The 26,740-nt window shown below is 29.3% G+C and overlaps 1 protein-coding gene across 13 annotated transcripts in view; it reads left to right on the forward strand.

Annotated features, from left to right (window-relative positions):
* Positions 1-26,740, forward strand: part of LOC126755508 (heterogeneous nuclear ribonucleoprotein L) — a 309,695-nt gene that overhangs the window by 276,861 nt on the left and 6,094 nt on the right. For 8 of the 13 annotated variants that reach the window (XM_050468132.1, XM_050468130.1, XM_050468136.1 and 5 more), the window contains 2 exons: positions 8,138-8,358; positions 9,076-9,189. In XM_050468132.1, the coding sequence (XP_050324089.1) occupies positions 8,138-8,358; positions 9,076-9,189 (335 nt within the window). The remainder of the gene's footprint in view (positions 1-8,137; positions 8,359-9,075; positions 9,190-26,740) is intronic. The other 5 variants (XM_050468135.1, XM_050468139.1, XM_050468140.1 and 2 more) reach the window with 2 other exon arrangements.

Here is a 26,740-nt window from a genome sequence, read left to right on the forward strand (position 1 = left end):
TATTCATCATGCGCCAAATCTTGGAAAGACCCGTGAAAGGAGAATCGACACACACCACCTCTTCGTCGATTTCAAAGCTGCTTTCGACAGCACGAAAGAAGCTGCCTTTATGCCGCGATGTCTGAATTTGGTATCCCCGCAAAACTAATACGGCTGTGTAAACTGACGTTGAGTAACACCAAAAGCTCCGTCAGGATCGGGAAGGACCTCTCCGAGCCGTTCGATACCAAACGAGGTTTCAGACAAGGCGATTCCCTATCGTGTGACTTTTTCAACCTACTTTTGGAGAAAATAGTTCGAGCCGCAGAACTAAATAGAGGACGGGACCATCTTCTATAAGCGAGTGTACAGCTGTTGGCGAGCCGATGATATTACTTCAATCGGCCTCAACCGACCCGCGCCGTTAGTTCTGCTTTTTCCAGGCTGGACAAGGAAGCACAGAAAATGGGTCTGGCAGTGAACGAGGGCAAAACGAAATATCTCCTGTCATCAAACAAACAGTTGTCGCATTCGCGACTTGGCTCTCACGTCACTGTTGACCGTCATAACTTTGAAGTCGTAGATAGCTTCGTCTATCTTGGAACCAGCGTAAACACCACCAACAATGTCAGCCTAGAAATCCATGATTAACTCTTGCCAACAGGTGCTACTTCGGACTTAATAACTCAAGAAAAACAAAATCATTTTAAATTAAAAAAACGCATAGTTTTGTAGGAACTCTGCAAAAGTGGCGACCATATAATGTGTGTTTTCGCTCAGTTCCCGTCGAATTGCTCAACTTTTATTCTAAGCAATGCCTGCATTTAGGCGTGATGATCAAAAAGCCTTATTTAGCCAAGACACACACTACAAATCATATAAATAAAATATTTTATTTCATATAAAGTAGAAAAAAAATATATAATTATTAAATTTTAATTAAAAAAAAACGTGAAAAAATATAAAAAAACATTATAAAAAAAATAAAATAATAATAAATATATTAAAAAATTAATCATATTAAAAATTAAAAATAAAAGAAATAACAACAAATCTAATATAAAAATAATAAAAATTAAAAAATAGAAATTAAAAAAATTAAAATTAATACAATTTAATATAAAAATAATAATAAATTATATTAAAAAGTATTTTTTTTTTGAAAAAAATAGAAATTAAAAAAATATTTAAATAAATACGATTTAATATAAAAATATTAAATTATATTTAAAAATTATTTTTTTTTTTTGAAAATATTTATATTTTTTTTTAAATATTTTCACTGTTCACTTACACCTTTTTCACTAGAAACTAAAAAAAAAATTACAAATTTAATTTTCACATTTGTTAAAACCATAATCTATTTTTCAACTATGTACCTATATACTCCAATCCAAAACGCTTATACTTAATTTCTCCACTCGCCATTAACACCTTTTAAACTACAAAGTGTAGCCAGCAGCTTGCCAACGCCCTAAAGTGCACACTCATGCGCTTCATAACACTTTTCAACCGCCAATGCATTAGCGCTAATTCTACTAAAAAGCAAGTAAAAAACAAAAGCAAATTTAACTCACGAAAATTGTGTCGTTACGCGCTGTCACGCAAACGTAAAGCAAAACCGGTAGCGCGCCACTTTCGAAGTGCCACACGCACCTGAAGCGCCACTTGCCGCACAGCTGTTCTGGCTGTCATATTTTTTGCACTCAAACTTAGCGCTGCTTGTTGTCCAAGTTGTTGCGTTGGCCCGTCAGGCAATACGCCGGCAGCTCGCCAAAGCAGCGCAGCGCAGCGCAGATAACACGCTAAGTGAGTTAGTGTGCAGTGCAAGCCTTTGGCGCAAGAAACCGTTGCGGTAAACTTTCCGCGTTTGTATTTTCATATTTTTTGAATTGTAGCTTATTTTTGTTGCTGCATTGTTAGTCGGGTGTGCGCTCGACAAACTTTGCCGTTTGTCAGATGACGGAAGTGCGCACACAAAATTTTTGGCACATTACTCATACGCCATGGTGTGTTGATGCTATTACTTTAGACTGTGCCATATGCCGCACATTAATGTAGTTGAGCGGAAATTTTTAAATTTCTTTTTCTTGTTTTTTTGTTGTAAATTTTTAGTTCTAAGAGCTACGCAGTTGCTTAAAGTTTAAGTTAATTTTTAAGGTAATAGAAGGACAAAATCTCTCTGTCATTTATGCTTTGTTGTGCAATTTATATGAATCAATTTTTTGTGAAATAAACTGAACTAGCAGTGTTCTTCGAAAAATTTGTTTTAAAAAAAAATATTTCTTCTCTTCGAAAAAATTGTTTTTCAATTTGTGTAAAAAGAAAAAAAAAAATTTTTTTTGTAAAATATTTCTTTTTCGAAAATGAAAAATTTGGTTGCCAGCTGAGTAGAAATTACGTGGAATTCACTTTCATACTACGGAAAATTTAACTTAAGCAAAATGAACACCATATTGTACACACTGGTTATAATGCAGTAAAATATTATTAATTCACTGCAAATTATTGAATCCGCCTGAAAATATGCTTCATGATTTTGTTATGCTTCAGTTTTTAGTTTGTGAACTATAATTAGTATCTATTTGCAAAAAGTGTTAGTATGACATAACACTAGTTTTTATACAAGAAAAACTTGATAACCTGATTTTTTCATCAGCCTAAAAGTATGCTTAAATTTTAGTGTATGAACAATAATTATATTTTCTTTTTGCAAAAACTGCAGCAAAATATTGAAGATCTATTTTTAATTATAATTTGCGCCTGAAAGTAGACTTGAAATTTTACTTTGCAGACTATTATAAATATATATTATGTTTTTTACAAGTGACTAGATTAGCGACAACCTTGTTTTTATGCACAATAAATATCAACTACTTCAAATTATTATATTCGCCCGACAGTATTCTTCTATTACCCATTTTCGATTTAAAATTAATACAATTTTTTTGCAAAATTACCATCTGATTGGCAACACTGGTTGCTATCTGAGCAGAACCTATGCAGTATTCACACACATGCTATTTAAAACAATTATAACTTTGTGTTATACTCAAAATTAGTGCATTAGCCTAAAGGTATGCTTCAATTTTCAAAATTTAGCTTATATTCGTAAACATTTTGTCAAAATGCATTCCAAAAATTGCTTTATATATATTACATATTTTCACTCCTCATCAGTAATCAGTACTCGCCAAAGCTCGGTCACAGCAGCTTCAAATATTCTTCACACCACCTAAATACAATAACCACTAACCTACTGCCGCCGGTACACTTCTACAATTTTAAATTGTACACAAATAATATTTGCTGCCAAACAAAGCAGGAAAGCCATATTTGCGCACACCTGCGACACCTGCAACTGAAAACTTTTTGCCACATTGAAAGCTTAAAAAACCCACAAAGCACCAATACATTACTGCCGTAAAAGCGAAAAGCTGTCAGCGTAGCCAAATTGTTGAGTTGTGAGCTGCTGTTAGTTGCGGTGTTAAAAATACGCAGATGTCGGCTAAGTGTGAAAAGACAAAAACAAAATAAAAATAAAAGTAATTTTTATACCCGACACGGGGTAGATTAAGCTTGTGCTATCTAGAAGGAAACACCGGATGACATTTAAAATTTTTATATAAATCATCATAACATTCTGAAATTTTGCACACGTACTTTTCACTCCAATCAGCTGATAATTTATCGGAACTGCTGATATCGAACCACTATAGCATATAGTTGCCATACAAACTGAGCGATCGGAATCAAGTGCTTATATGGAAAAGCTTTTTTCTTGTGATTTGACGATATATCTGCACGAAATTTGTTGCGGATTATTTCTTAAGACAATGGCGATATCTCCCCAAAAATTATGCAAATCGGATTACTATAACATATAGGTTTTATACCAACTGAACTATCAAAATTAAGTTTTTGTATGGAAAACTCTTTTATTTGTCGAGATATCTTCATGAAATTTGGTGTGGGTTATTTTCTAAGGCAACGCTACAATCTACGCAGAAATTATTGAGATCGGATTACTATATCATATAGCTGCCATACAAACTGAACGTTGAAAATCAACTACTTGTACGAACAACTTTTTTATTTGACGAGCTGTCTTCACAAAATTTGGCGTGAACTATTGTACAAGGCATTGCTACATTTTCTTAATAAATTATTCAGATCGCACTACTATAGCATATAGCTGCCATACAAACTGATCTATCAAAATCAAGTTCTCGTATGATTTTTTATTTAATTTTTTACTGTGAAGGGTATTATAGCTACACTACAATCGATGTTAACGTTTTTTCTTATTTTATTAAACAAAAAGTTGCAGAAAAACACATGAACACTTATTGGCAATCAAAAGTTTGTGCACCGCTGTCTACATGTGCTGGCAAAGTTGAGTTTGATGTATTTGCAGCTTACCACACCACAACTACATGTGAATTTACTTAAAAGTACCGCAAATTAGTGTATGTGTGTGACTTTGATCGCGCTATATATGTATGTGTGCCTTTTAACATATATGCATGTGTGTGTGCCTATTATATGTGTGTTGGCTTGCAACATTTGTTTATGCAATTTCGCTTGCCAGCTTGTTGTGGCCAACTGTCACATTTCCTACATATATGTGTGTTGTAAACAACTTTCTTTGTATGTGTGCGTGTGTAATTACCTGCCTTGCTGCATTTAAAATTATGACTAAGTGCATGTTTGTCTGGAGAATATAAAGAAAACTTTGCTTTAATTGCTTTTGCGACTTCGCTGCACGACGAAACTCATATAAACCGTTATCACTTACAGGCACAAGCCACCACTTACTACACACGCAGACTCATGTACATGCTTTATGCAAAATTTCAATATGGCGCGTGCATTTCCGTTACCCCCCGCCGCTTGCTCGTGTTTCAAACTTCAATACTTTGCTTTGCCAAAGTCAATGTAGTTAGTAGGAAAGCCAAAAATTAATTAAACTTTAACGCAGTTGCGGTAAAAAGCAGACGAAGACAAGACTTGCGGCTTGACAAGCGCAGCGAGGACACGGCTCAACTTCAAGGCACACACATACATATACTTACCTTACTACATACAGTATATGTATGTAAGTGATTTTGCAGGCAGCTAAGTCGCAATAAAAAGCGCAAAGCCGCATTAGCCAAACAAAAAAGAGCCGAAAACCGTTACGTCGCTTGTAAAATATTAATCAACGAATGAAAAGTAAGCTTTTGACTTGTCAGTGTTGCTTTGCTTCCAAAGCAGCGTGCAATGAAAGGGGGCGTGCTTGTGTGTGAGGCAATCTTAGCAAAACGCCGCTGGCAATTGGCTTAGTTTCTTCTTTATGTATTTTAAGACTTTGTATAGTGGCTTGCCCGATTTTTTTCATATATCTACAAATTTGGCAGGCAAATCTTTTAAATGTTTGGAGCTATAAAGCAGCTTGGTGCTCACAGCATTTGCAATATAAGTACATGAAGATGAATTAGAATAAATATAGCTTGAACGTAAGCTGCTGTACAAGTTATGCACTTAAACAGATTTTGTTGCATACTTCACGGCTGATTTTGTTGTGAAGGTTAGAAAGGCAAACCAAAGCATCTAGTAATGCAATTTCGAAGCGTATATATCATATAAGAAAATATTTGTCCTACATTACTTGCTAACCAATGCCTTTAATGCTTTTGGTTGCATACATTTAGGCTGATTTTGATTTTTATATAGTTTTTTATAGGCAACATCTGTAAATTTGTAAATTTGTAACAGATTTTTCAGTTACTCTTTTAAATTTTAATGCATTTTCAAGCTCTATATAACAGCTTGATAAATGTTTAATCTACATTGCCTATTAATCAATGCCTTTAACGTATTTTGAAGCCCACATTTAGGCTGATTTTGCCATTTATGTTCATCTCTTTGAACTAAGTTGTTTTTAAATGCGATTTCGAGGGCTATAAACAACTTGAAAAAATTGTATTCTACATTACCTGTTAATCAATGCTTTAAACATATTTCGATGCATACATTCAGGCTGATTTTGCTTTTTATGTTTATAAACTAAGTAGTTTTAATATGCAATTTCAAAAACTATATGTCAACTTGATAAATGTTTTATTTACATTACCTGTCAATCAATGTCTTTAACGCATTGTGATGCATACATTCAGGCTGATTTTGATTTTTATGTTCTTCTCTATAAACTAAATAGTCCCTCAAAGTAGCTATAAGTCAGCTATAACGAAATAAATGCTTTAATGCCAATTTTTTTCATAGTCAATAAATTTCTGTACAAGCTATGCACTAATACATATTTCGGTGCATACTTTTAGGTATTCAGTTTTGAATTATATGCGAGCAAATCAACCAAAGCTGCTTCTAAAGCGTATTCGATTACTTTAAACGTTTTAAGAATATTTTAATGGACTTTATTTTATGACCAAAACACTTATTGCATTGTTGTAGCATGCATTTAGGCTGATTTTGCTTTTTCGGTGATTCAGTGTGCGTTAAGCATTTTTTCAAATGCACGGGGTCGAAAAAACACGTTAATATAGATATCTCTGTATATTCATTTTTTTATTTATATATTTTTTGTATTTTATTCAAACATTTGCCAACGAAAAAATTTCGTGGCGTTAATTCATTACTTTTGGCTTAGAATATACATACATACTTGTTTGTAATATTGAAGCACAATTTCATTACTTTCATTGAACAATTTTTATTGTATATATATTTTTTTTTTTGGAAAAAGAGTGGATTAAAATTAATTAAAATTTAAATTTTTTTTTAATTATTTAATTATTTTAAAATAACTAAAATTTTTTTATATTTTTTTAAAGCTTATTTTTTTAGTTTTTTGTAATTATTTTTTTTTTGTTCATAATTTTTTTAATTACTTGAAATTATTTGTTTAATTTTTTAAATTTTGTTTTAATATTTAAATTCTCCTGTAAAATATTTTCATATTCTTGTAAAACTTGCTAATTTTTTTTTTAATTTTTTATTTAATTATTTTAATTATTTGTAATTTTTTTTATTTTTTGTAAGTTATATTTATTTATTTATAATTTTTCCTAATTTTACAATTTTTAAATTATTTCAAATTTTTTTAATTAATTGTAATTTTTTTTAAATTACTTGTATTTTTTTTGAACTATTGATAATTTTTTTTAATTATTAAAATCTTTTTTAATTATTTTTAATTTTTGAAAATTACTTCTAATTTTTTTTTTAATTATTAACATTTTTTTTTAATTATTTTTAATTTTTGAAAATTACTTGTAATTTTTTTATTTTTTTTATATAATTATAATATTTAAAGATTATTATTTAAGTTTATAAACATTTCATTGCTCGCAGCTGATCACTTTGCAACCACCCAACCTGTTATAGCTCACCTTACCTCAGAAAAGTGTAGCTTTCACTTTGCTTACTCACACATACATAAGTATACATACATTTATACATATGTATGTACACTTTTACAACATTAAATAGCATGTGCCAGCAACAAATTACATAAGTACGTAATTAAATGGTTATTTACATACACATTCGTATATATATTACATAATTATATATTAACAAACTCTAATTAATTAATAATAAATCATTAAATGTTGCATTTTTGTTTATTTTTCTCTTTCTTTTCTTCCTTATTTTTCATTGTCTCGTTTTCTTGTTTGGAACTGTTGAAAATGTGTTAATTTGCGTCCTGCATCAAACGCGCTAAACAAAAACAACAACAACAAAAATACAAAAAAACACCTAATCATCCAACCAAATAACACACATATAAATGGCAAACGAAAAAACAAAAACAACAACAACATCAACATCAAATCATATATGAATATTGTAAAACAACAACAATTTTATTTAATTAACAATTGAATTTGCATGAACCGAATGTTTAACGTAAATGTTATTTTTTTTTTCTATTGTTGGCAAATAATTAATGCACGCTTAATTAAATTACTAAATTAACAAATATTTATAAACAAAATATATTTTCTGTGTGTAAATTGAAACGCCTTTTGCTTGCATTTAAATTCAACACAAAATTATGCCAAATAAAAATCGCTTAAAAATTAACACATAAACCAATGAAAAAATCGCATAAATAACAACGAAAAAAACACAACAAAAACACATTTGCAAATAGTTGGCCTCATATCCACACCAACCAATTTTTGTCAATTTAAAGAGCCACCACTGTTGGGGCCAGGCGCCGCCTTCCCACCATTTGGCGCAGCGGAATTCCATCCCACCACACCGGAAAATTGGAAGGGCGCCACCATACATCCGACCGGACTGATGAAGGAGCCAGCTGTGGTGCCGGGACGCAATGCACCGGTCACATTCGCTACACAGGCACAAGGCCAGGTGAGTTCGACTGCAGCATAATATGCACACCATGTTGTTGTTTTTATTGCAATATGAAATATACAAGTGCATATACTGTTGTATATCTATCTACATTTATATATATGTATGTATACTATAATCAACATATTACTTTACAAAACAAAGTGCTGTTGAATTTGTCAGTTGCGTATACGCAGTGCTGCACTCATGCCAGCTCGCGCGTTGCCGACATTTCCAGCGCTGTGCGAGCATAACGTTAATGTAAGCGTGCATATTTATATGGCCAACGCATACATATACATATATACAAAAATCACGTGAGCAATACTTCACGCGTGTATGTATGTGTGTGTGTGTGTGGCTTGTTTGAAATTAAATGCTTGCGTTATTTTTATGCATTTCGCGTATATATGTATATACATAGACATTCCTTATATTTTATTTATATCTATTCTACATATATACTATATACATTTTCATACATATATATATTTACACACACATATATTTATATGCTACATATATTTCTCTATATAGTTATATATTCTTATATGCTTAAATCACAACGCTATGTCTCTCTGCATTCATACATATGTATATCTAGGCTTACAACTTTTTTCTATCTATATCAGACATATTTGTTATATAAATACTATATACATATATATACAGATTTTTTCAAATAAACCCGTTGGCCGTTTGTAGTTTATATACATTTATGGATTTTAACTTTAGGACATTATACCTTCTCTCCAGGGTGCTGTCATGATGGTTTATGGCTTGGATCACGACACATCGAACACAGATAAATTATTCAATTTGGTCTGCTTATACGGCAATGTTGCAAGGGTAAGTCACCGATACAATATACCACAACTATTTATTTTATTTAACTGCATATAAATAATGGTGCTGCAATTAATTGCCTTCGCTTATGCCGATGAGTGAGTGCGTTGGATGAAATATAGAAAGAATAAAGAAATACAAAAAAAAATTAAATTGAACAAAAGCAACAACAAAAATGTATGTGAAATATATAGGCTAATAATAAAAGCTAAATAATATTTTCTTACTGTAATAATTTTTTTTGTTGGCTGCTAATATATAAAAATTATAAAATAGGCGCTGTGATAATAATCATTTTCAACATTAGAAAATGGAAAAGTTGTTTTTGTAACAAAAACTATACAAAATATATATAACAAAAATAAATTCAGCATAAAATTAAATTAAAAAAAAAATATTTTATACAAAATATTTTTATTATTTTATTTTATGATTTTTTTTATATAATAATTTTTTTTTTAATTTTTAGTAACATAAAATTGGTAATAGCCCAAAAATTACTACAAAAAATATAGCCAAAAATAAAATAAATAAAAAATAAATTATCAAAAAAATATACATATATAATATAATATTATTATTTTATTTTATGCTTGTTTTTTTTTATATTATAATTTTTTTTTACATTTTATTTTAAATTCAGTATAAAATTAAATTATTTCATAGTTTTTCTTATATTACAATTTTTTTATAACATTTTTAGCAAAATAAAATTGGTAATACCCCAAAAATTAATATACAAAATATAGCCAAAAATAAAATAAATAAAAAATAAATTATTAAAAAAAATTTTATATAAAACAATATTATTATTTTATTTTATAAATTTTTTTATATAATAATATTTTTAAAATTTATTTATTTTAAATTCAGTATAATATTAAATTATTTTATGGTTTTTTTATATTATAATTTCTTTTATAAAATTTTTAATAACAAAAAAATTGTTAATTCGCCAAAAATTTGTTTAACTATATTTTCGATAAATATTTATTTAACCAAAACTATGGAAAAACTTTTATATAGTATAATTATTTTATAAAATCGCCTACACCTAATTGAAAATTAATTTTTGGAAAGGAAAGAATTTAATACTCGCAAATAATACTTTATATTTTATATATAATTTTTATCATAAATTGCGAAAAATACATTTTATAGAAAAATGCTTTATTTTTATTTTTTTTTTTTCATTTATTTAATTGACTTCTTGAAATTGTTGAGGCTTGGATTAGAAATTTGTTCTTTTCTCTCCTATAATGTAATCTTTATATGTTGGAATTTTCATTTTTGTTTGATAAAAACAAAAAATTATGAGAAGAAAATAAAATTAAATTTAAAAAAATCTGAAAAAATGTCATAATATTGTTATTCCAATAAAAAAATAAATTTACGAAACCACATACTTTTAATATTTTTAAATATTAACAAAATAGGGAAAATGTAACAATATTTTCAAAAAGTAAAAAAAAAAACTTATTGAAAAAATTTTTTTATTTATGAAAAATTGTTAATATTTGGAAAATAATAATAATTTGGAATAATAATAATTTCAATAAAGTTATATTCCAAAAATATTCTTTAAAAAAATATTAAAGAAAAAAAATAAAAATTAACGAAAACACATTTTTTAATATTTTTAAATATATTATTTAAAGAAAATATTAAAAAAAATTGAGAAATTGTAAATATGTATTTGGCAAATAATGATTTGGAATAGTAACAATTTCAATATAATTATATTCAAAAAATATTCTTAACACAAATAGGGACATCTGGAAAAAATTAAAAAAAAAAATAAAAAAAACTTATTGTAACATTATGAAAACAATTTTTTTAATTAAAAAAAATTAGTGTGACATTATGAAAAAAATTTTCTTTAATTTTTTGGGAAAATTTTTAATATTTTGAAAATTTTTTAATATTTTGAAAATTTGTGTCTAATAATCTCGTTGTAATTATGTTAATTATAATTTTTTGAAAAAATTAGGAAAAATTTTACTAATATTTTCAATAAATAATAAGTTAAATAATGAAAAGCTACTATTGTGAAAATAATTTATTTTAATATTTAGGAGAATTTTTGTATAACAATTTCGATTAAATATTGATATCATTCAAAAATGAAATTAAGTGTAAAAAAATGTATGGAAACATATGTACTTCAATAAGCTGAGTAACTTTTTTAAATAAGTTCAATTATTCTTTTGTTAAAAACTTATTTATATAATTTTTGTTAAATTTTTTTTAATATAATTTTTCTCAAATTTTTTTATTTTATTTTTTATAAATTTTTTTTATTATTTTTTATTATTTTTTTTTTAATTATTTAATAAAATGTTTATTTATAATGTTTTTAATTATTTTTAAAAAATTATTTTTAAAATTTAAAATTTATTGACTTTTCTTATTATTTAGTAAAAATTTTTATTGATAATATTTTTATTAAATCGTTTTATATTATTTTATAAAATATTTATCTATACTAGTTTTATTAAAAAAATTTTTATTAAAAATTTATTAATATAATTTTTATTAATTTTTTTTATATTATTTAATAAAATGTTTATTATACTTTTTTATTAAAAATTTATTTGTATAATTTTTATCAAACTTAATATTCATTCGCAGTTAAAAAGAACTCAAATTTAAACCAAAATGCATTTCAGCTGCAATAATCCCCACAAAATGTACACAAGTGGGCTAACATGGCGTATACGTAACCACTCACAAAATAACGTTCTCCACATGCATTAATTTTCTAAATTTTTGTGAAAAATCCACTCAGCCGTAATACTACTAAACGCTTACTGTTGTATCTTTTTAATATCCGCCTGAAGGGTATTTACATAACAATAGTTAGGCACTCGTAGGGCTATTACAATGACAACAAATTGCATTTGGAAGCAGTTAAAGCACTACATATGGGAAAAGTTCTCGTAAAAATGACAAAGTTTTGCATGCAAGCATATATACATATATATACATGTATATATATATTTAGGTGTGTATGTGTGTCTAGCTAGATTACACATTGTATAAGCTTATTGGTGTGCTTGTACGCTTTATCTGCCCGCATAAATAAATTCAGTACTCCGTTTGTTTGCACAACTCTTAGGACTTACTTTGTTTGAAAGTTGCATAGGAGTGCACATACATAGACACACACATACAAGCTTTGTATTTTTATATAAACCAGCATATACCTCAATCAATATGCGTAAGCGTGTACTAGCTTGCTTACAAACTTTTTGTCCGGCACACTTTGTGCGTGGGATATCAGTATACATACATACAAACAAAAACTGTAAATGTGTGTGTGTTAGTGCGCCCATTTGTATGCAGAGTAGTTAGCTCGATTGTTCACATGAAGTCAATGACGTCGGCCTTATCTATCGCAGCAACTAAACCAGTTGAATATTGTCGTGCCACAATGGCAAAATAAATAGACTCACACACACACACACTTGTGTGTGTTAACGTGCGCTTACACAATGCAAATATACACACATGCTTTTGCGTAAAGTTGTTGCCTCCGACATGGGCTAACAACAATTGTAAATTGTAAATATGCAGTTTAATGGAAATAAATTGAAAAAATCTGCAACGGTCATTTGCACTGGCATTTCAATAAATATTGGCAAATAAATAAAAGCGGACATGCCTGGCAGGTGAAATAAGCACAAAATGCGTCAAACACCCACCCACACACACACACAGGCATGTAGAAATGTGTAATGCATTTGTTTGCTTGTTTGCGCTGCGAAAGCATGCATTTGTATTAGTTACAACACAGGCACACACAATTATTGGCACTCTTACTGTTGCTATTTTGCTCACAAACACACATGCATATATTGAGACTTTTGTCCATTTTGGTAGGGAAATGCATAAATTTGCATTTTTCATTGTAAATCATGACTTGCTATTTTGCATTTAATACAAATCTCTTACCTAAATATATTTTGCAGAATTTTTTGGCGAATTTCGGAAGCTAGTTTTTATAAAGCCCTTCGCATAAATTTTTTAGGCAATTAATTTCAAGCAATAAATTTGGATTTATTTTATAGAGCAATCGTAAGAAGTATTTGTAAAAAATTAAAAAGACTATAATCTCTGAACTTATAAAAAAGTTAAATATTTTTACCAATTATTACAAAAAAATTTTATATACATTTTAATTCATAATTTTTTTACAATTTATTTAAAAAAAAATATTTATAAACAATATTTTTTTTTTGCAAATTAATATGTATTATATGAATTTTTAAAAACTAATTTCAAGTAAAAAAAAAAAACACGAAAAAAATACTTTATTTTTTATAAATATTTTCTTTTACCAAAAAGAAAAAATTTTATTTTTGGAAAAATATATTCGCCAAAATTTATTATATATTTCTTTCGTAAAAATTTGTCTATATATTTTACTTGGAATATTTGCTAAAAAAATACTATCTAAAAAATTTGTCAGAATATTTTTTAATATTATAAATAAAACTTACTTTTTTCAGAAAAAAAATTATACAAAAAAATATTTCTAAAGCTTAAAATATTTTTTTTTTTTGTATTTTATACATAATAAAAATTATAATTGAATTAAATAAAATACAATAAAATACTTATATATTAATAATAAAACTAATTTCACTTTTTAAAAATATATTGCAATTGTTTTAAATAAAAAAAAATAAATAAAAATCCGATCAACGCGAAAAAAGTGTTATAAAAAAATATATATACAAATGTATATAACAAATTATATTTTTTTAATTAATTAATTAATTAACGTTTTTTCTTTAATTTTTCCATTAATTTGGTCATAACATTGTCAATAAATTATAAAAAATTATGAATCTAGTAGGGACGATAGCCAGGCGTTTTGTGAACATTAAAAAAAAATTAAGCAAATCGGTTGAGTAGTTCGACCGGAATCATGTCCGCCAGTTTAAAAAAGTGTTGTGAAAAACGCGTTTAAAGTTTGAGGTACTGGTGTGTACTGTACCAGGTGTGCACTCCGAGCGCTCCGAACGTCGAGCGGTATTATTATTTTTGGACCTTTTTCGAAACCTTCCAATGGTAAAGTGGGTTTCTACATTAATTCTAAGGGTATAAGGAAACAGAAAATGCAAAAAAAAAATTTTTTTTTTTTAAAGATTACCCTACTGACACTTTAAAAGAAACGTGCGCATGCATCATAGCATTGCACTTTCAATCCACTAACATATTTTCTCTAAGGAACCGTCACCCACCCTGAAACCGCTTTCGCATTTCTTCGGCGTTCCACATTACCTGCGTCCAGGTCTCATTGTTTTTTCAACCGTGAACATTTTCTGTTTAATTCTTAAAATTCGTCCGGTTTCTAATTTCGAATGCTAGTAAGTGGATCGGCGTGCTTCCGCTTTTTGACTACACTCCTTCCCCTTTAACTGTGTGGTATGCCTCAGAGCAGCTGGGCAATACGTTTTTTCTAGGGCTCACTGAGTCCCATAACGTTACTCCGAAGAGCAAGACATTCAGTGTGGTCGACAGTAGAAGCTTCCCTTTCTCCTGTGTTGATCTTCCGATGTTGGCCATTAGCCTTCTAAGTTGGAAAGTTCTCCCAGATGCCTTTTCTGCAGCATTTTGGGTTTGTGAGCCTAATCTTACAGCCAAGCAATTGGCAATTTTTTTCAACATTTTGATTATTATTTTTTTTTTAAATTTATTATATACATTTTATTAATATAAATGTCTAATGATTTATTAATATAAATGTCTGATGGCTCTAACATAAAAGTACTTTCATAATCATAAAAAAAATTAAAATAAATTTTTAATAAAAGTAATTTTTTTAGTAAAAAAAATTTTAAATCAAATAATTTAACTTTTTAAGTAAAACAAATTTAAAATAAAAATTTTTTTAGTAAAAAAAAATGTTCAAAATAATTATTTTTTACGAATCAAATTTTGAATTAATTTTTTTGTGAAAAAATTTTAATAAAAATAAGTTTTTTTTTGCAAAATAAATTTTGAATAAAAAAATTTTTTAATAAGTTTTTTTGTAAGGTGATTTTCAATGATTCTATATGGCAATCCATATTTTCATAATCAATTAAACGAATTTTTTGAGTAAAAAAAATGTTAATAAAAAAAAATAATTATTTTTTCGAAAAACTTTTGAATTAATTTTTTTTTTAAAAAAAAAAAAATTTAATAAAAAAATAAAAATAATAATTTTAAAAAAAAATTTTTTCAAAAATTTTATTAATTTTTTTTAAAATTTTCAATGATTCTATATGGCAATCAATATTTTCATAATCTTTATAATCAATATTTAAAAGAATTTTTTGAGTAACATAAATTTGAAATAAAATTTTTCTAGTAAAAAAAAATGTTAAGAAAAATAATTATTTTTTGCGAATCAAATTTTAAATTGCTTTTTTTGTAAAAAAAATTTTAATAGAAATAAGTTTTTTTTGCAAAATAAATTTTGAATTAAAAATAATTTTTTTTAATTAGTCGTATAAAAAATTTTTATCAAAAAATAAAATTAATAATTTTAATAATTTTTTTTTTTGCAAAATACATTTTGATTTAATTTAGTAATTTTTTTTTTGTAAGGTGATTTTCAAGGATTCTATATGGCAATCAATATTTTCATAATCTTTATAATCAATATTTAAAAGAATTTTTTGAGTAACATAAATTTGGAATTAAAATAGTGATTTTATTTTAAATTAATTTTTGATTATTAGTTAAAGGAACTTTGAATCCTTTTTTAACTTTTTTTTTTGTTTTGCATTTTCAGAGAAAATTCACCATAGTAACATATTTATATTATCAAAAGATAGAGATTTTCACAAACATAAAGCCGTAAATTTTTTTCTTTAATGTTTGATATTTTATCATTAATTTCCAATTTTTTCCTACCATGATTTCTTTGCTTTTAAAAATTATCTACCCTGATCTAATGAACAAATAGCTACTGTTAAAGCGCTAAGTAAATACCCAACTACTCATACAATTTTTTTTCTCTCAAATTTTTTTTGATCTCACTGACAATATTATAGAGCACATAAAATTACGCTCACTTCCTTCCAACAACTCACCGCCTTAAAAAAGCGAAATAATTAAAAGTTTACCAAATATACTTTAGTTTCAACAACCGCCATGCTTTTACGAATAATATGAGTAGCTGTATAAAATTATGAAACAAAAATATTTACGATTTTGTTGCTGCTAACAACAACATGATGTCCTTTGCTGCAGCCAAGTCTCTGGCTTTCCCTGACACTCGGCTTCACTATGCCAGATCCAAATTGTCAATTAAATGTGGCACTTAATGGAAACCGAAATATTTCCAACACAACAACTACAAAAACTGTAAGCGAAAAGAAGCTTCCAACAAACGAAATATTTTCAAAACAAACAACTACCAAAAACACTACATTAAGAGAAGCAGAAGCTTTCATCATTCCACATTCAAAGCGTTGTGGGCAAAAATAAAACTTCCATTATAAATTCTACGAGACAATACGACTAAATAACGAGTGCTTTCACATAAAACTTTCATGCAAGAAAGTTCCGTTAAAAGTTTTTACTGCATTTATTTCTGCAAAAGTGCCGCTTCAGCATAAAAAATTAAACCAATTAAAAGTAGCAAATGCAAAGAGTAAGTGTGCGAGGCTAGAAGAGATAAGAGAGAATAGTGGTTAAAGGGGAGCATTTTCAAAGGAGGGATAGGGCTCTTACAGCAATACAGTGAGCATAATAAATATGTACGAGCATATGTGCACACGTGGCCATTAATTTTTATTGCGCATGCCAACAAATAAATTTATGATATTCAACATAAACTATCACAAAGCTAAAGCCAAACGGCTCGATACCATTTCCATGCCCAAATAAATTCTTATTTGATGTGAATATGCTTTATAGGCCCTTTCAAGTGGTTGACGATGTCAGATATGTATGTTTGTGTGTGCAATTAGCTAATATTTGCCTTTGTTTCAGATTTATTTCTTGCTGAAAGTGCTGCAAAAGTAAGCATGGCAGCGCCATAAAATTTGATTTTATCACAACTTTTAGCATTTCAACAGCATGTGTGGGGCTGTATTGACATAAACTTCCAATTAATGTACCGTTACTAAACAAATTTATTGAAAAAGTCAATATTTGATCTACCACAGACGTTTGAAATTATATGCTAAGTTTTTTCGATTTTTCCTAATATTTTTCCATAAAGACACCATGACGGTTGAGGGTTAATATTGGAAAATGATTTAAATAAAGAAAAGTGCTGAGTTTAATATTAATCAGTTATTTTAAGTTTAATTCAACCAGTGCTGAACTTAATATTTAACCATAAACAATATTTTAAAAAATAAATCGATACCAAAAAGTCGATAAATGATCGATAAATATGCCAAAAAATCAACACTGGATAAATACGACCCATAATGAACCGATACAAATTCGAATTAATCGATAACAGTTAATCAATAAATGCCAAATACGTTCGATAAATAACAAAAGTTAAATACTTGAACAAACGTATGCCAGAAAATCGATACAAAATAAATGCAATCGATAAAAAATCGATAAAAATACGTAACAATCGATATAAATTAATCAATAAATGCTATATGCAGTCAATAAGTAACAAAAGTGAAATACTTAAAAATGTATATACCAGAAAATCGATACAAGATAAGCACGATCGATACAAGTTCGTAATAATCGATAACAATTAATCAATAAATCCCAAATACATTCGATAAATAACAAAAGTTAAATACTTGAAAAAATATATGCCAGAAAATAGTTACAAGATAAATACTATCGATAATAAATCGATAAAAAAGTAGTAATCGATACCAATTAATCAATAAATGCCAAATATGATCGATAGATAACAAAATTTAAATGATTTTAAAAATTGCATGCCAAAAAATCGATAAATATTAAATATTGTCAATAAATAATCGATAAATAAATAAAAATTGTGCAGCCGAATAATCGCGTTTTATAGTCATTATAAGCCACAGTTCATTATTAATATTGAAAATATATATATTCTACAGTGCATACACATGATAAAGGGAGTTAATATGTACCAAAAATTAAAATAAAACAAGCTCTCTTACTCTCAAACTAATTGATCTTCAGTAATATTGAAAAATGGTTTAAATATTTTGGTATTGCATTTATTTAACACTTGTGGTTAAAAAATTAGAAAAAAATCTGTTATCGATAAATGATAATTGATTCGATTAATAATCGATATTAGCAAATTCATAAATTTTAAACAAAAATCTGTAAAAAAATTGAAATTATCGTAAATTAAATAAAAATCGATAAATAATAGTATTTTTATTAAAAACTTTAAATGAAAATGTGTCTAAAATAATTTGAAAATCATATCAATAACCGGTAACAAAACTCCATATACTATAAATCGATAATTTCTTTTATTAATTTTTAAGATATTAAAAACATTTAAATTAGTGTGCGTCATCTACATACAATTGTATTGCCAATAATTATAAGCTTTTCAAAATGTATTCGTTGAGGAAGTCATTAATCGATAATCGATTAATAACAATGTATGCGAATAATTTTTCAAATTACTTTAAAGCCAAATAACAACAATAAAATAACGAATAGTTTAAAGAAGAATTATTCTAAAAAAATCGATAACGATAAATTCATCATATGTCGATAAATAGAAATTACTTTAAAGCCAAATAACAACAATAAAATAACGTATAGTTTAAAGATAAAATATTTTCAAAGTAATCGATAACGATAAATTCATCATATGTCGATAAATAATCGATTCTAAAATTTTAATCGCATATTCAAAAGAATTAGTGCTTAATCTAAAGCATCATTTCAAATATTATGCAACTTTCTGAAAAACATTTTTTTTTAATAACAATTTTCTGTTAAATTTGTAGGTTATGTTTGAAAAAAACCTTTCGATGGCAATCTACCCCACGAAAGTTAATTTTATAATTAATTTATTCTCATTGAACCTAATTGAACCGGCCCACAAATCGCCAATATATCCAATATAGCATATTACAATGAATATACATCTGTACATATATGCACCCATGCATATGTATGTATGTGTGGATCATGAATTAGCAGCAAATTTGCCAATTGCGTCGTCGCTCAGCTCAAATTACAGGTGTGTGGCGCCATCATACGTTGAGGTTATAAACATGCATCATTGAGCCCCAAAGCGTCGCAATTTGTAACTGTACATTTATATTTGCAAATAACGGTAACTATGTATTAGACCATAATGGCCATGTGACATGAAGCACACACACGCATACCCGCGTAGGCACTAGAGCGAAGCAAGAGAGAGAGAAAAAAAAACGTTGCATATCTCCAGGCGCATTGATGATGTGCTAAAATGCGTATACCAATGGAGCTACAACAACACATGCCCAAAGCCGAACAGTAAATTTGCCATTAGCGCACGCATACAAACAAGCATATCTAAGCGCATATTTATGCATGTGTATGTGTATATGTAAATATGTATATATATGCGTTCGAGGAAGTTTAGCATAATGGCTATTGTACCGTTGTTTGTTCGGCAAAAACAATGCCATTGCCTGCCTGTCGTTCATGAAATGCCAATCAGCGTTAATCAATTTGACCTGCCGCAGCTCGGCATTTATCCTTTTAGCAAACACACACACACACACGTAAATAGCTACGCAGTGAGTTGCCACCACTTTGGCCGCAACATGCACTCATCCTGTCCGGTTGGCTTGGCAGAGAGCGGTACGCAACTCCGCTGTGTGCTATAAATAAGCCAACAACAATAGAAACACGCGCCACATACATATATGTATATGTGTACGCTTGTGGTAATGCGTATCTGTGTGTGTGTGTGTGCGTTACATGTCAACGTCATCACAATTAACTTGCCTTTATGCCTTATTTTGCACTGAGCGCATTTTGCTTGTCTTTTTCGGGCGGAGGCTTAATGTTTACAGCATTTTGTTGTTGTTATTCTTGCCGTTAGCCGCTTTGTTTGCCATTTTGCGTCGATATTTGGGTATTGTTTCTTTTCGAAAATTTTCCAAATTTACTGTTATGTGTTTGGTGCGGTGGCAGTGCCGGATTTCCATAGCTGTAGCTTTTTGTTTGCTGTCAGTGCAACCTTTTTTGCTCTTGTTTTTGGCATTTGTGTCGAGATTTGTGCATAGTTTTAGGCGTTTAAGTGCGCACGCACACCGGAGCCTTTGGGCTTATAACCAAATGGGCATATTTTAGCCGCTTTGGGGTATAATGCCCTTTTAAGCAATTTATTATCCAACTTATTTGTCAAACATACACGCATACATGCAAGCCTTTATATGTACTATATGTGCTCGTATGTGTGTTTTATTAAGCCTATCCGTTCCTTTATTCGGCTTCGATGGGTTCTTAAATTAATTGCTTTTTTCTGCTTGTTTATTTCGGTATTTATGCCATAAATAAATTTTAAAATAAATTAAAGCGATTTATGTACACTCTACTGTTTGTTGTTGTTTTAGTGGCTTTACCTTGTCCTTTTTGCCTGAGTTTGCTGAAAGTGGCGTGTTTGCGTATTTTATCAGGCATTAATCACCTACAGATTAATTTTATTGTTATTGTTGGTACTTTTTTGATGACTAACTAAAGCTACAAATTTCCGAAACAGTAATCAATTATTTTCGAAATAAAAAAATTTTGGAAAATTGTAAAAAGGCAACTTTGCTTCATTGAGCTCAAAAAAATTTAATGGAGACCTGTCTGCTGCAGAAATTTTAAATTTATATTCCTTGAATAAATAATTCTGGAAATTATTTGCATTTCATGATTTTTTAAATACGCGTGTATGTACATATGTACATACATACATACATACATACATACATACATATGTACATGCTATATGTAAGTTCATCTACCATATTTGCTTTCTTCAGTTATAGCCGAATATTTGCTTTACGCATACTTAATTTCCTTACAACGTCAGTCAAGTAGCTTTAGTTTATGCTCATACAGTGAATAAAAAAAATTACAAACATTTTTTTTAGAAAAAAATTTAAACTTGCAAATCCCGCAATTTTCCATACTTTAAAGTTCAGTAAAATGTTAATAGTTTCGGAAAATTTTTCGGGATTACAAAGTTCAATTCACAAAATTTTTCGCAAAATTTTATATAGTTTTAAGTACAACGAAATTTTAATAATTTCCAAAAAAAAACTTCGGGATCCCGAAATTTAAATCCCGAATCCCCAATCCCGAAATCATTCAAAATACCAAAAACAACTTTAAACTAAAACTAAATCAATGCAATAAAATGTTAAAAATTTCGTAAAATTTTTCGGGATTCCACTTTTCAAAAATACAAATCCCTAAATTCTATATTTTTTTAAGTACAACGAAATTTTAATAATTTTCAAAAAAATTCGGAATCTCGAAATAAAAATTGAACAAACTCGAAAATTTCAGCTATTCAAAATACCAAAAAAAATTAAACTAAAACTAAATCAATACAATAAAATGTTAATAATTTCGGAAAATTTTTCGGGATTCCGAATTTAAAGTTTACAAATCCCGAAATTTTATATATTTTAAGTACAACTAAAATTTAATAATTAAAAAAAATTTCGGGATCCCGAAATTCAATTTAACCAATCCCGAAAAATTCAATCGTTTAAAATACCAAAACAGTTTTAAACTTAAACTAAATTAATACAACTAAAGTCTATAAAAACTCAATTCAAAATGGAAAAATTTTTTGTACGTTCTGAAAAAATACGGGATCCCGACAATTACTTTCATCACTACCGAATTTTTAATAATTGTTTAATTAAAAAAAAGTCAAAACAAATGCTTGTAAGTTAATATAATAAATAGTCTATCAAATATGCCTCCTGCCAATCCCGATATACTGAAATTTTCAAAATAATTATTTTTACACCAATTTTAATAAATAAAATTTCTACTGTTTTAAAACAAAAAAAAGTCCTCGATTAAAATATAGAAAAATTTAATATTATCCAAAAAAATTTCGGGATCCCGAAATTGAAATTTTTCAATCCCGAAATTTTCTATCAAATTCAAACCTACATAAATCAATGCAATTATAATCAGTTTATCAAAACTCAACACTAAATGAAAAAATTTCTTATAGTACTTAAATTCGGGATTCCGCAATTAAATTTTACGAATACCGAATTTTTAATGATGATATAGAAAACCCTTGTCAGTCAGCTCTTTTTATCCCAAAAATCGCATGTCCTATAAAAGTTTTAAATTGCCTTTCCATAACCCAAAAGCGTTTTCAACACAAAAATCAGCTTCACAATACATTTCCAATTCAACTCTCAGCAATACCATTACATAAACAAATAAATTGGAGAAAAGATATCGTGAATTAAGACACGGCTTTGTATGTTTTTGTTGCAGCCAGTACGCCATAAGCGCCGTTAAACGCATATGCCACCACTGCTGCGACTTTATTACTTCGCATTCTGTGCGCCATATCTTCTCCCATTTCTCTTTCACATTTCATGTACATTGTTTTTGTCGCTGTCAACGCTTACGAGTAATTAAATTCTGTGTGTTAAATCGCGCGAAAATGTCATAAAGCGGCGAGTGGCAGCGTTGTTGCTGTTGTTGCAGCAGCTGCTTTTTCATTATTATTATGATATTTCTAGTATTTTTGTTGCTATTATTGTGCTTGCGCCTTGATATTTGTCAGGCGACCAAACACAATGCGGCACAAGCAGTTCTAATTTCAGTTTCAGCGCGTTTGTTGGTGTGTGTCCCGCTTCCTCAGCAATTTTGTTGACATAATTGTGTTAATCTGCTTGACTGCCTTTCCAACGCCTTTTCCCTTTCGTGTGGCATAAAGCATTTTTTTCTGCATTTTCTATTTGTATTAATAGAACGCTTCATCTGCCGCGCAACGGTTAACTTCTATGTCTGCGCGCGGATATGATTTGGTTGAGTTGTTTTTGTTGTTATGCTTTTCATTTGATTGGCTTCTTCTAGTCTGCGGAGTTGTGGCAGGAAATCACTATCGTCCTTTCTGTTACTTCTTCGTTTATACCCCCTCCTCTCATTGCTGCTGACTGTTTTGTTGCTGTTAAAATCGGGCTTCCAACAACATTTCAGCTCAGTCAAATTTTCATGAATGAAAGATTTCATTGTTCTTAAATTGCTGCAGCTTATATGGGCGCCTGTGCGTGTGCCTGTGTTTCCTCTATGAATAAGTGAGAATTCTGTGCGCTGAAGTCGTTCATAAAACTTTATTGCCTTGAAGCCTGATTACATTACTTCTATCAACATTTTATTGACCTGAATGGATTTTAGTAATATATAGACTTTTATTAATATTTTTGGGAAATATGGAAAATGAAGTTTCTAATTACCAATTGCCTAAGAGATGTATAAGAGCTTCACCTTTTTCAAACTCACCACTGTTTTCCTAAATTGCCCTTAAATTATCTGCCTAAATTGCATAGATTTTAAGCCACCGTCTAGCAGCAAATATGTAGATCCTTTAATGTCAGCAATATCACTGGAAAGGATGTGATATTAGCTACCAAGAGCCGATAGCTATTAAAAATAGAAAAAGGGTTAATTTCGACTGCCCCGCAGCTTTGATAGCCTTCATAGGTTCAAGTTTTCTTACAAGTGCTTGATTTTGATCGACCAGTTAAATCAAAAACTGAGGAACTGGTTCACATACATATATTCAGACGGATGGCAGGACTGACTAAGATCCTTACAGAACATATATATGGAAACAGTACTTCATACTTCCCTAACTCGAATCATCATAATTCACAAAAAAAAACTTCAAGTTAGAGAGTCTTCGAGTTATGGCAGGAAATTTGTATGAAATTCGCCTTCTATTGCCAAATCAAGAGTTCACGTCCTTCAAATCTCGATTTTCTCAAACTTGAAATTTACCCAAACTTGTTGAATATGGCGACTACAAATGGTTTTAAAACTCAACTGTGGTTTTTGTGGTTTCCAAGCATCGCCTAAGCAATACTATTCCGCTTTTATTAAACTGTTTTTAAGTTAATTCCTTTCAACAAACCGTCATCAGTTACCATCACCAAAATTTCCCTAACTCGAATCAGCATAATTCACAAAAAACAAAAAAATCGAATGAAAGGGTCTTCGAGTTAAGCAAGGATATTTGTATGAAATTTGACTGCTATTGCCAATTCAGGAGTTCTAGTTATGAAGAACTTCGACAGCTCCGCCTATATGAGGCTGTTTTTAAGTTCATTCCTTTCAACAAACCGACATAAGATACCTCGGTTTCAAACTAGAGCACATCCGACCGCCTATCTCAATTAACGACATAATAAAACGGCTTAGCTTTTAAAGTCCATTGAAAACTTAAACTACTTGCCTAGTTTCCAAATGATCCCATCTAAAACGGCCTTTGAAGAATCCTTTGAGAAATTCGACTCAAGTGCAGTAAACTAAAATTAACGATCATAACCTTCTTGGAAACACACAAGTTATATTATTTAGATAGTCGATGACTTCTTTTGGTAGAGATTTTCCACTAAATCTGCATATTTTTGTAGCTAAAGCGAAAAACTTCTGAAACTCTACTTAGGGAAAAATAAAATATCTTTAAAAAGTTTAGTGATGATTTTTTCAACAAAGACTTTATTGGGAAAATATTTGGTTAACTTCACTCATAGAAACTCTAAACATCTAAAAAGCTAGCAAAAAGTATTCACCTTTGCTTAACGGAGTAGGTGCATGGTGAAAATTAGTTTTCAAGAACTAAACTACGAACGAAGTATGGCTTAATTTACACCTCGGGCTCCATTCACTAGCTGGTGTTAATTGGGAGGTAATGATGCCTTGATACAAACTCTTTGTGAGCTGAGCGGTGGAACTTTGTACTTGTATTATAAAGACTGTCGTTTTGCTTAACAATCGGTTGGAGCATTACTTTTCCACGACTGTTTGGAGATGTGATTTGGACTATCCGTTTACTAGTTTTTGGGTCATGAAACAATACCCAACACACTCAGCACCTTATATGACCTGTAAGTGCCTAAGGAATGCAGTCGTACTAAAGTCTTCTATGTAGCATACTAAGAGTAAGACTGTATTCCATAGAACTTGACAGCTCATATAAGGTAATGAGAGTCTTTGCATATATTTTCATGATCCAAAAACTAGTCTAGCTTAACCAGCTCATTAGTAGTTGAGTTATTGATTACTTCGAAACAAATTCCTGAGTGGTTTTAGTTCCAGTTAAGACATGTTTTAGAGAACACCAGTTGCACTTTTTGTTGACATAGTTAGAGATGAAGGTTTAAAAGAGAATTTAAGGTGAATATTGGGTTTAGGGAGCGTTACTTGAGTTCGAAAAGAGTGTAATTTTTGTGTGAAGACGTAAAATATACTTAAAGGAAAATACACCTTTTAGTACTTTAATGTCTAATCCAACTTAAATAACACTGCTATGCCTAAGGAAAGTGAAATAAATGTTTAGTGGAAAAGTTTAAAGTTTGAAATTTATTGCTGGCACCCATTCCACCATATTCCGCATAGAACTCACTTTTGAAATCTGATTCTCGACGTCAGATCTTTTTTTTTTATATTTTGCCTACCATGAGCAGGTTTGATTTCCGCATCGAACGAGTGATTCGTCAACTATTTAGACTATAGTACGCTTCACAGTGGCATTCTTTAAAGCATGAAATGGTATTTAAAGATAGATCGGTCAGGTGATCGGTGCCGACAAAAGAGCTGGTTCTAGGAAAAAGGCGTGTTCAAAATTGCATATCGATATCTCAAACACTGAGCGATTTGCTCGCGTATATACAGATGGATAGACTAAGCTCGTCGCGCTGATCTGTTATAGACATGCGTATATATTATATAGGGTCTCTGACGTTTCCTGCTGAGCGTTACAAACTTTGTGACACACGTAATATAGCCTGTTTCGGGTATAAAATTTTCTTATATGAACTCGATATCGGAACTTTACACACTACAACCAGGATTAGCGGCCAACAACAACTGCCAACTAATTAAATTGCTAATTATGTATATATACATATTTATAGTTTGTGCTTTCATATACATATTTACATATGTACATACATATACATATGTATATATGTATAATATTCACCGTTCACAAGGGCTTTTAAATTAAATTGAGATATATGAAAAAGCAAAATCTCCAAAGCAATTGCAATTTAATGCGTTTCGATTACTCTAATTGCTGTCGATTGCATGTTGTAATCCGGCAAATGGAAAAGCCTCGGCAACAACAACAATAACAATTTTCATAATGACAACAACAAATGAGCAGCAGGTGTTGTTGCTTGGATTACAAAGCAATAAAAACTACATGGCAACATACATAAAACTACAACAACAATAACTTTTTACAACAACTACAACATTTCTTTGCAGTAACAGCAGAAAGTTATTCTGATTACAACAACAATATATTGGACAACAACAACAAATTATTGTAACAACAACAACAAATTATTGTAACAACAACAGCAAATTATTG

The sequence above is a fragment of the Bactrocera neohumeralis genome, chromosome 4 (genome assembly GCF_024586455.1).
Source record: "Bactrocera neohumeralis isolate Rockhampton chromosome 4, APGP_CSIRO_Bneo_wtdbg2-racon-allhic-juicebox.fasta_v2, whole genome shotgun sequence".
Lineage (NCBI taxonomy): Eukaryota > Metazoa > Arthropoda > Insecta > Diptera > Tephritidae > Bactrocera > Bactrocera neohumeralis.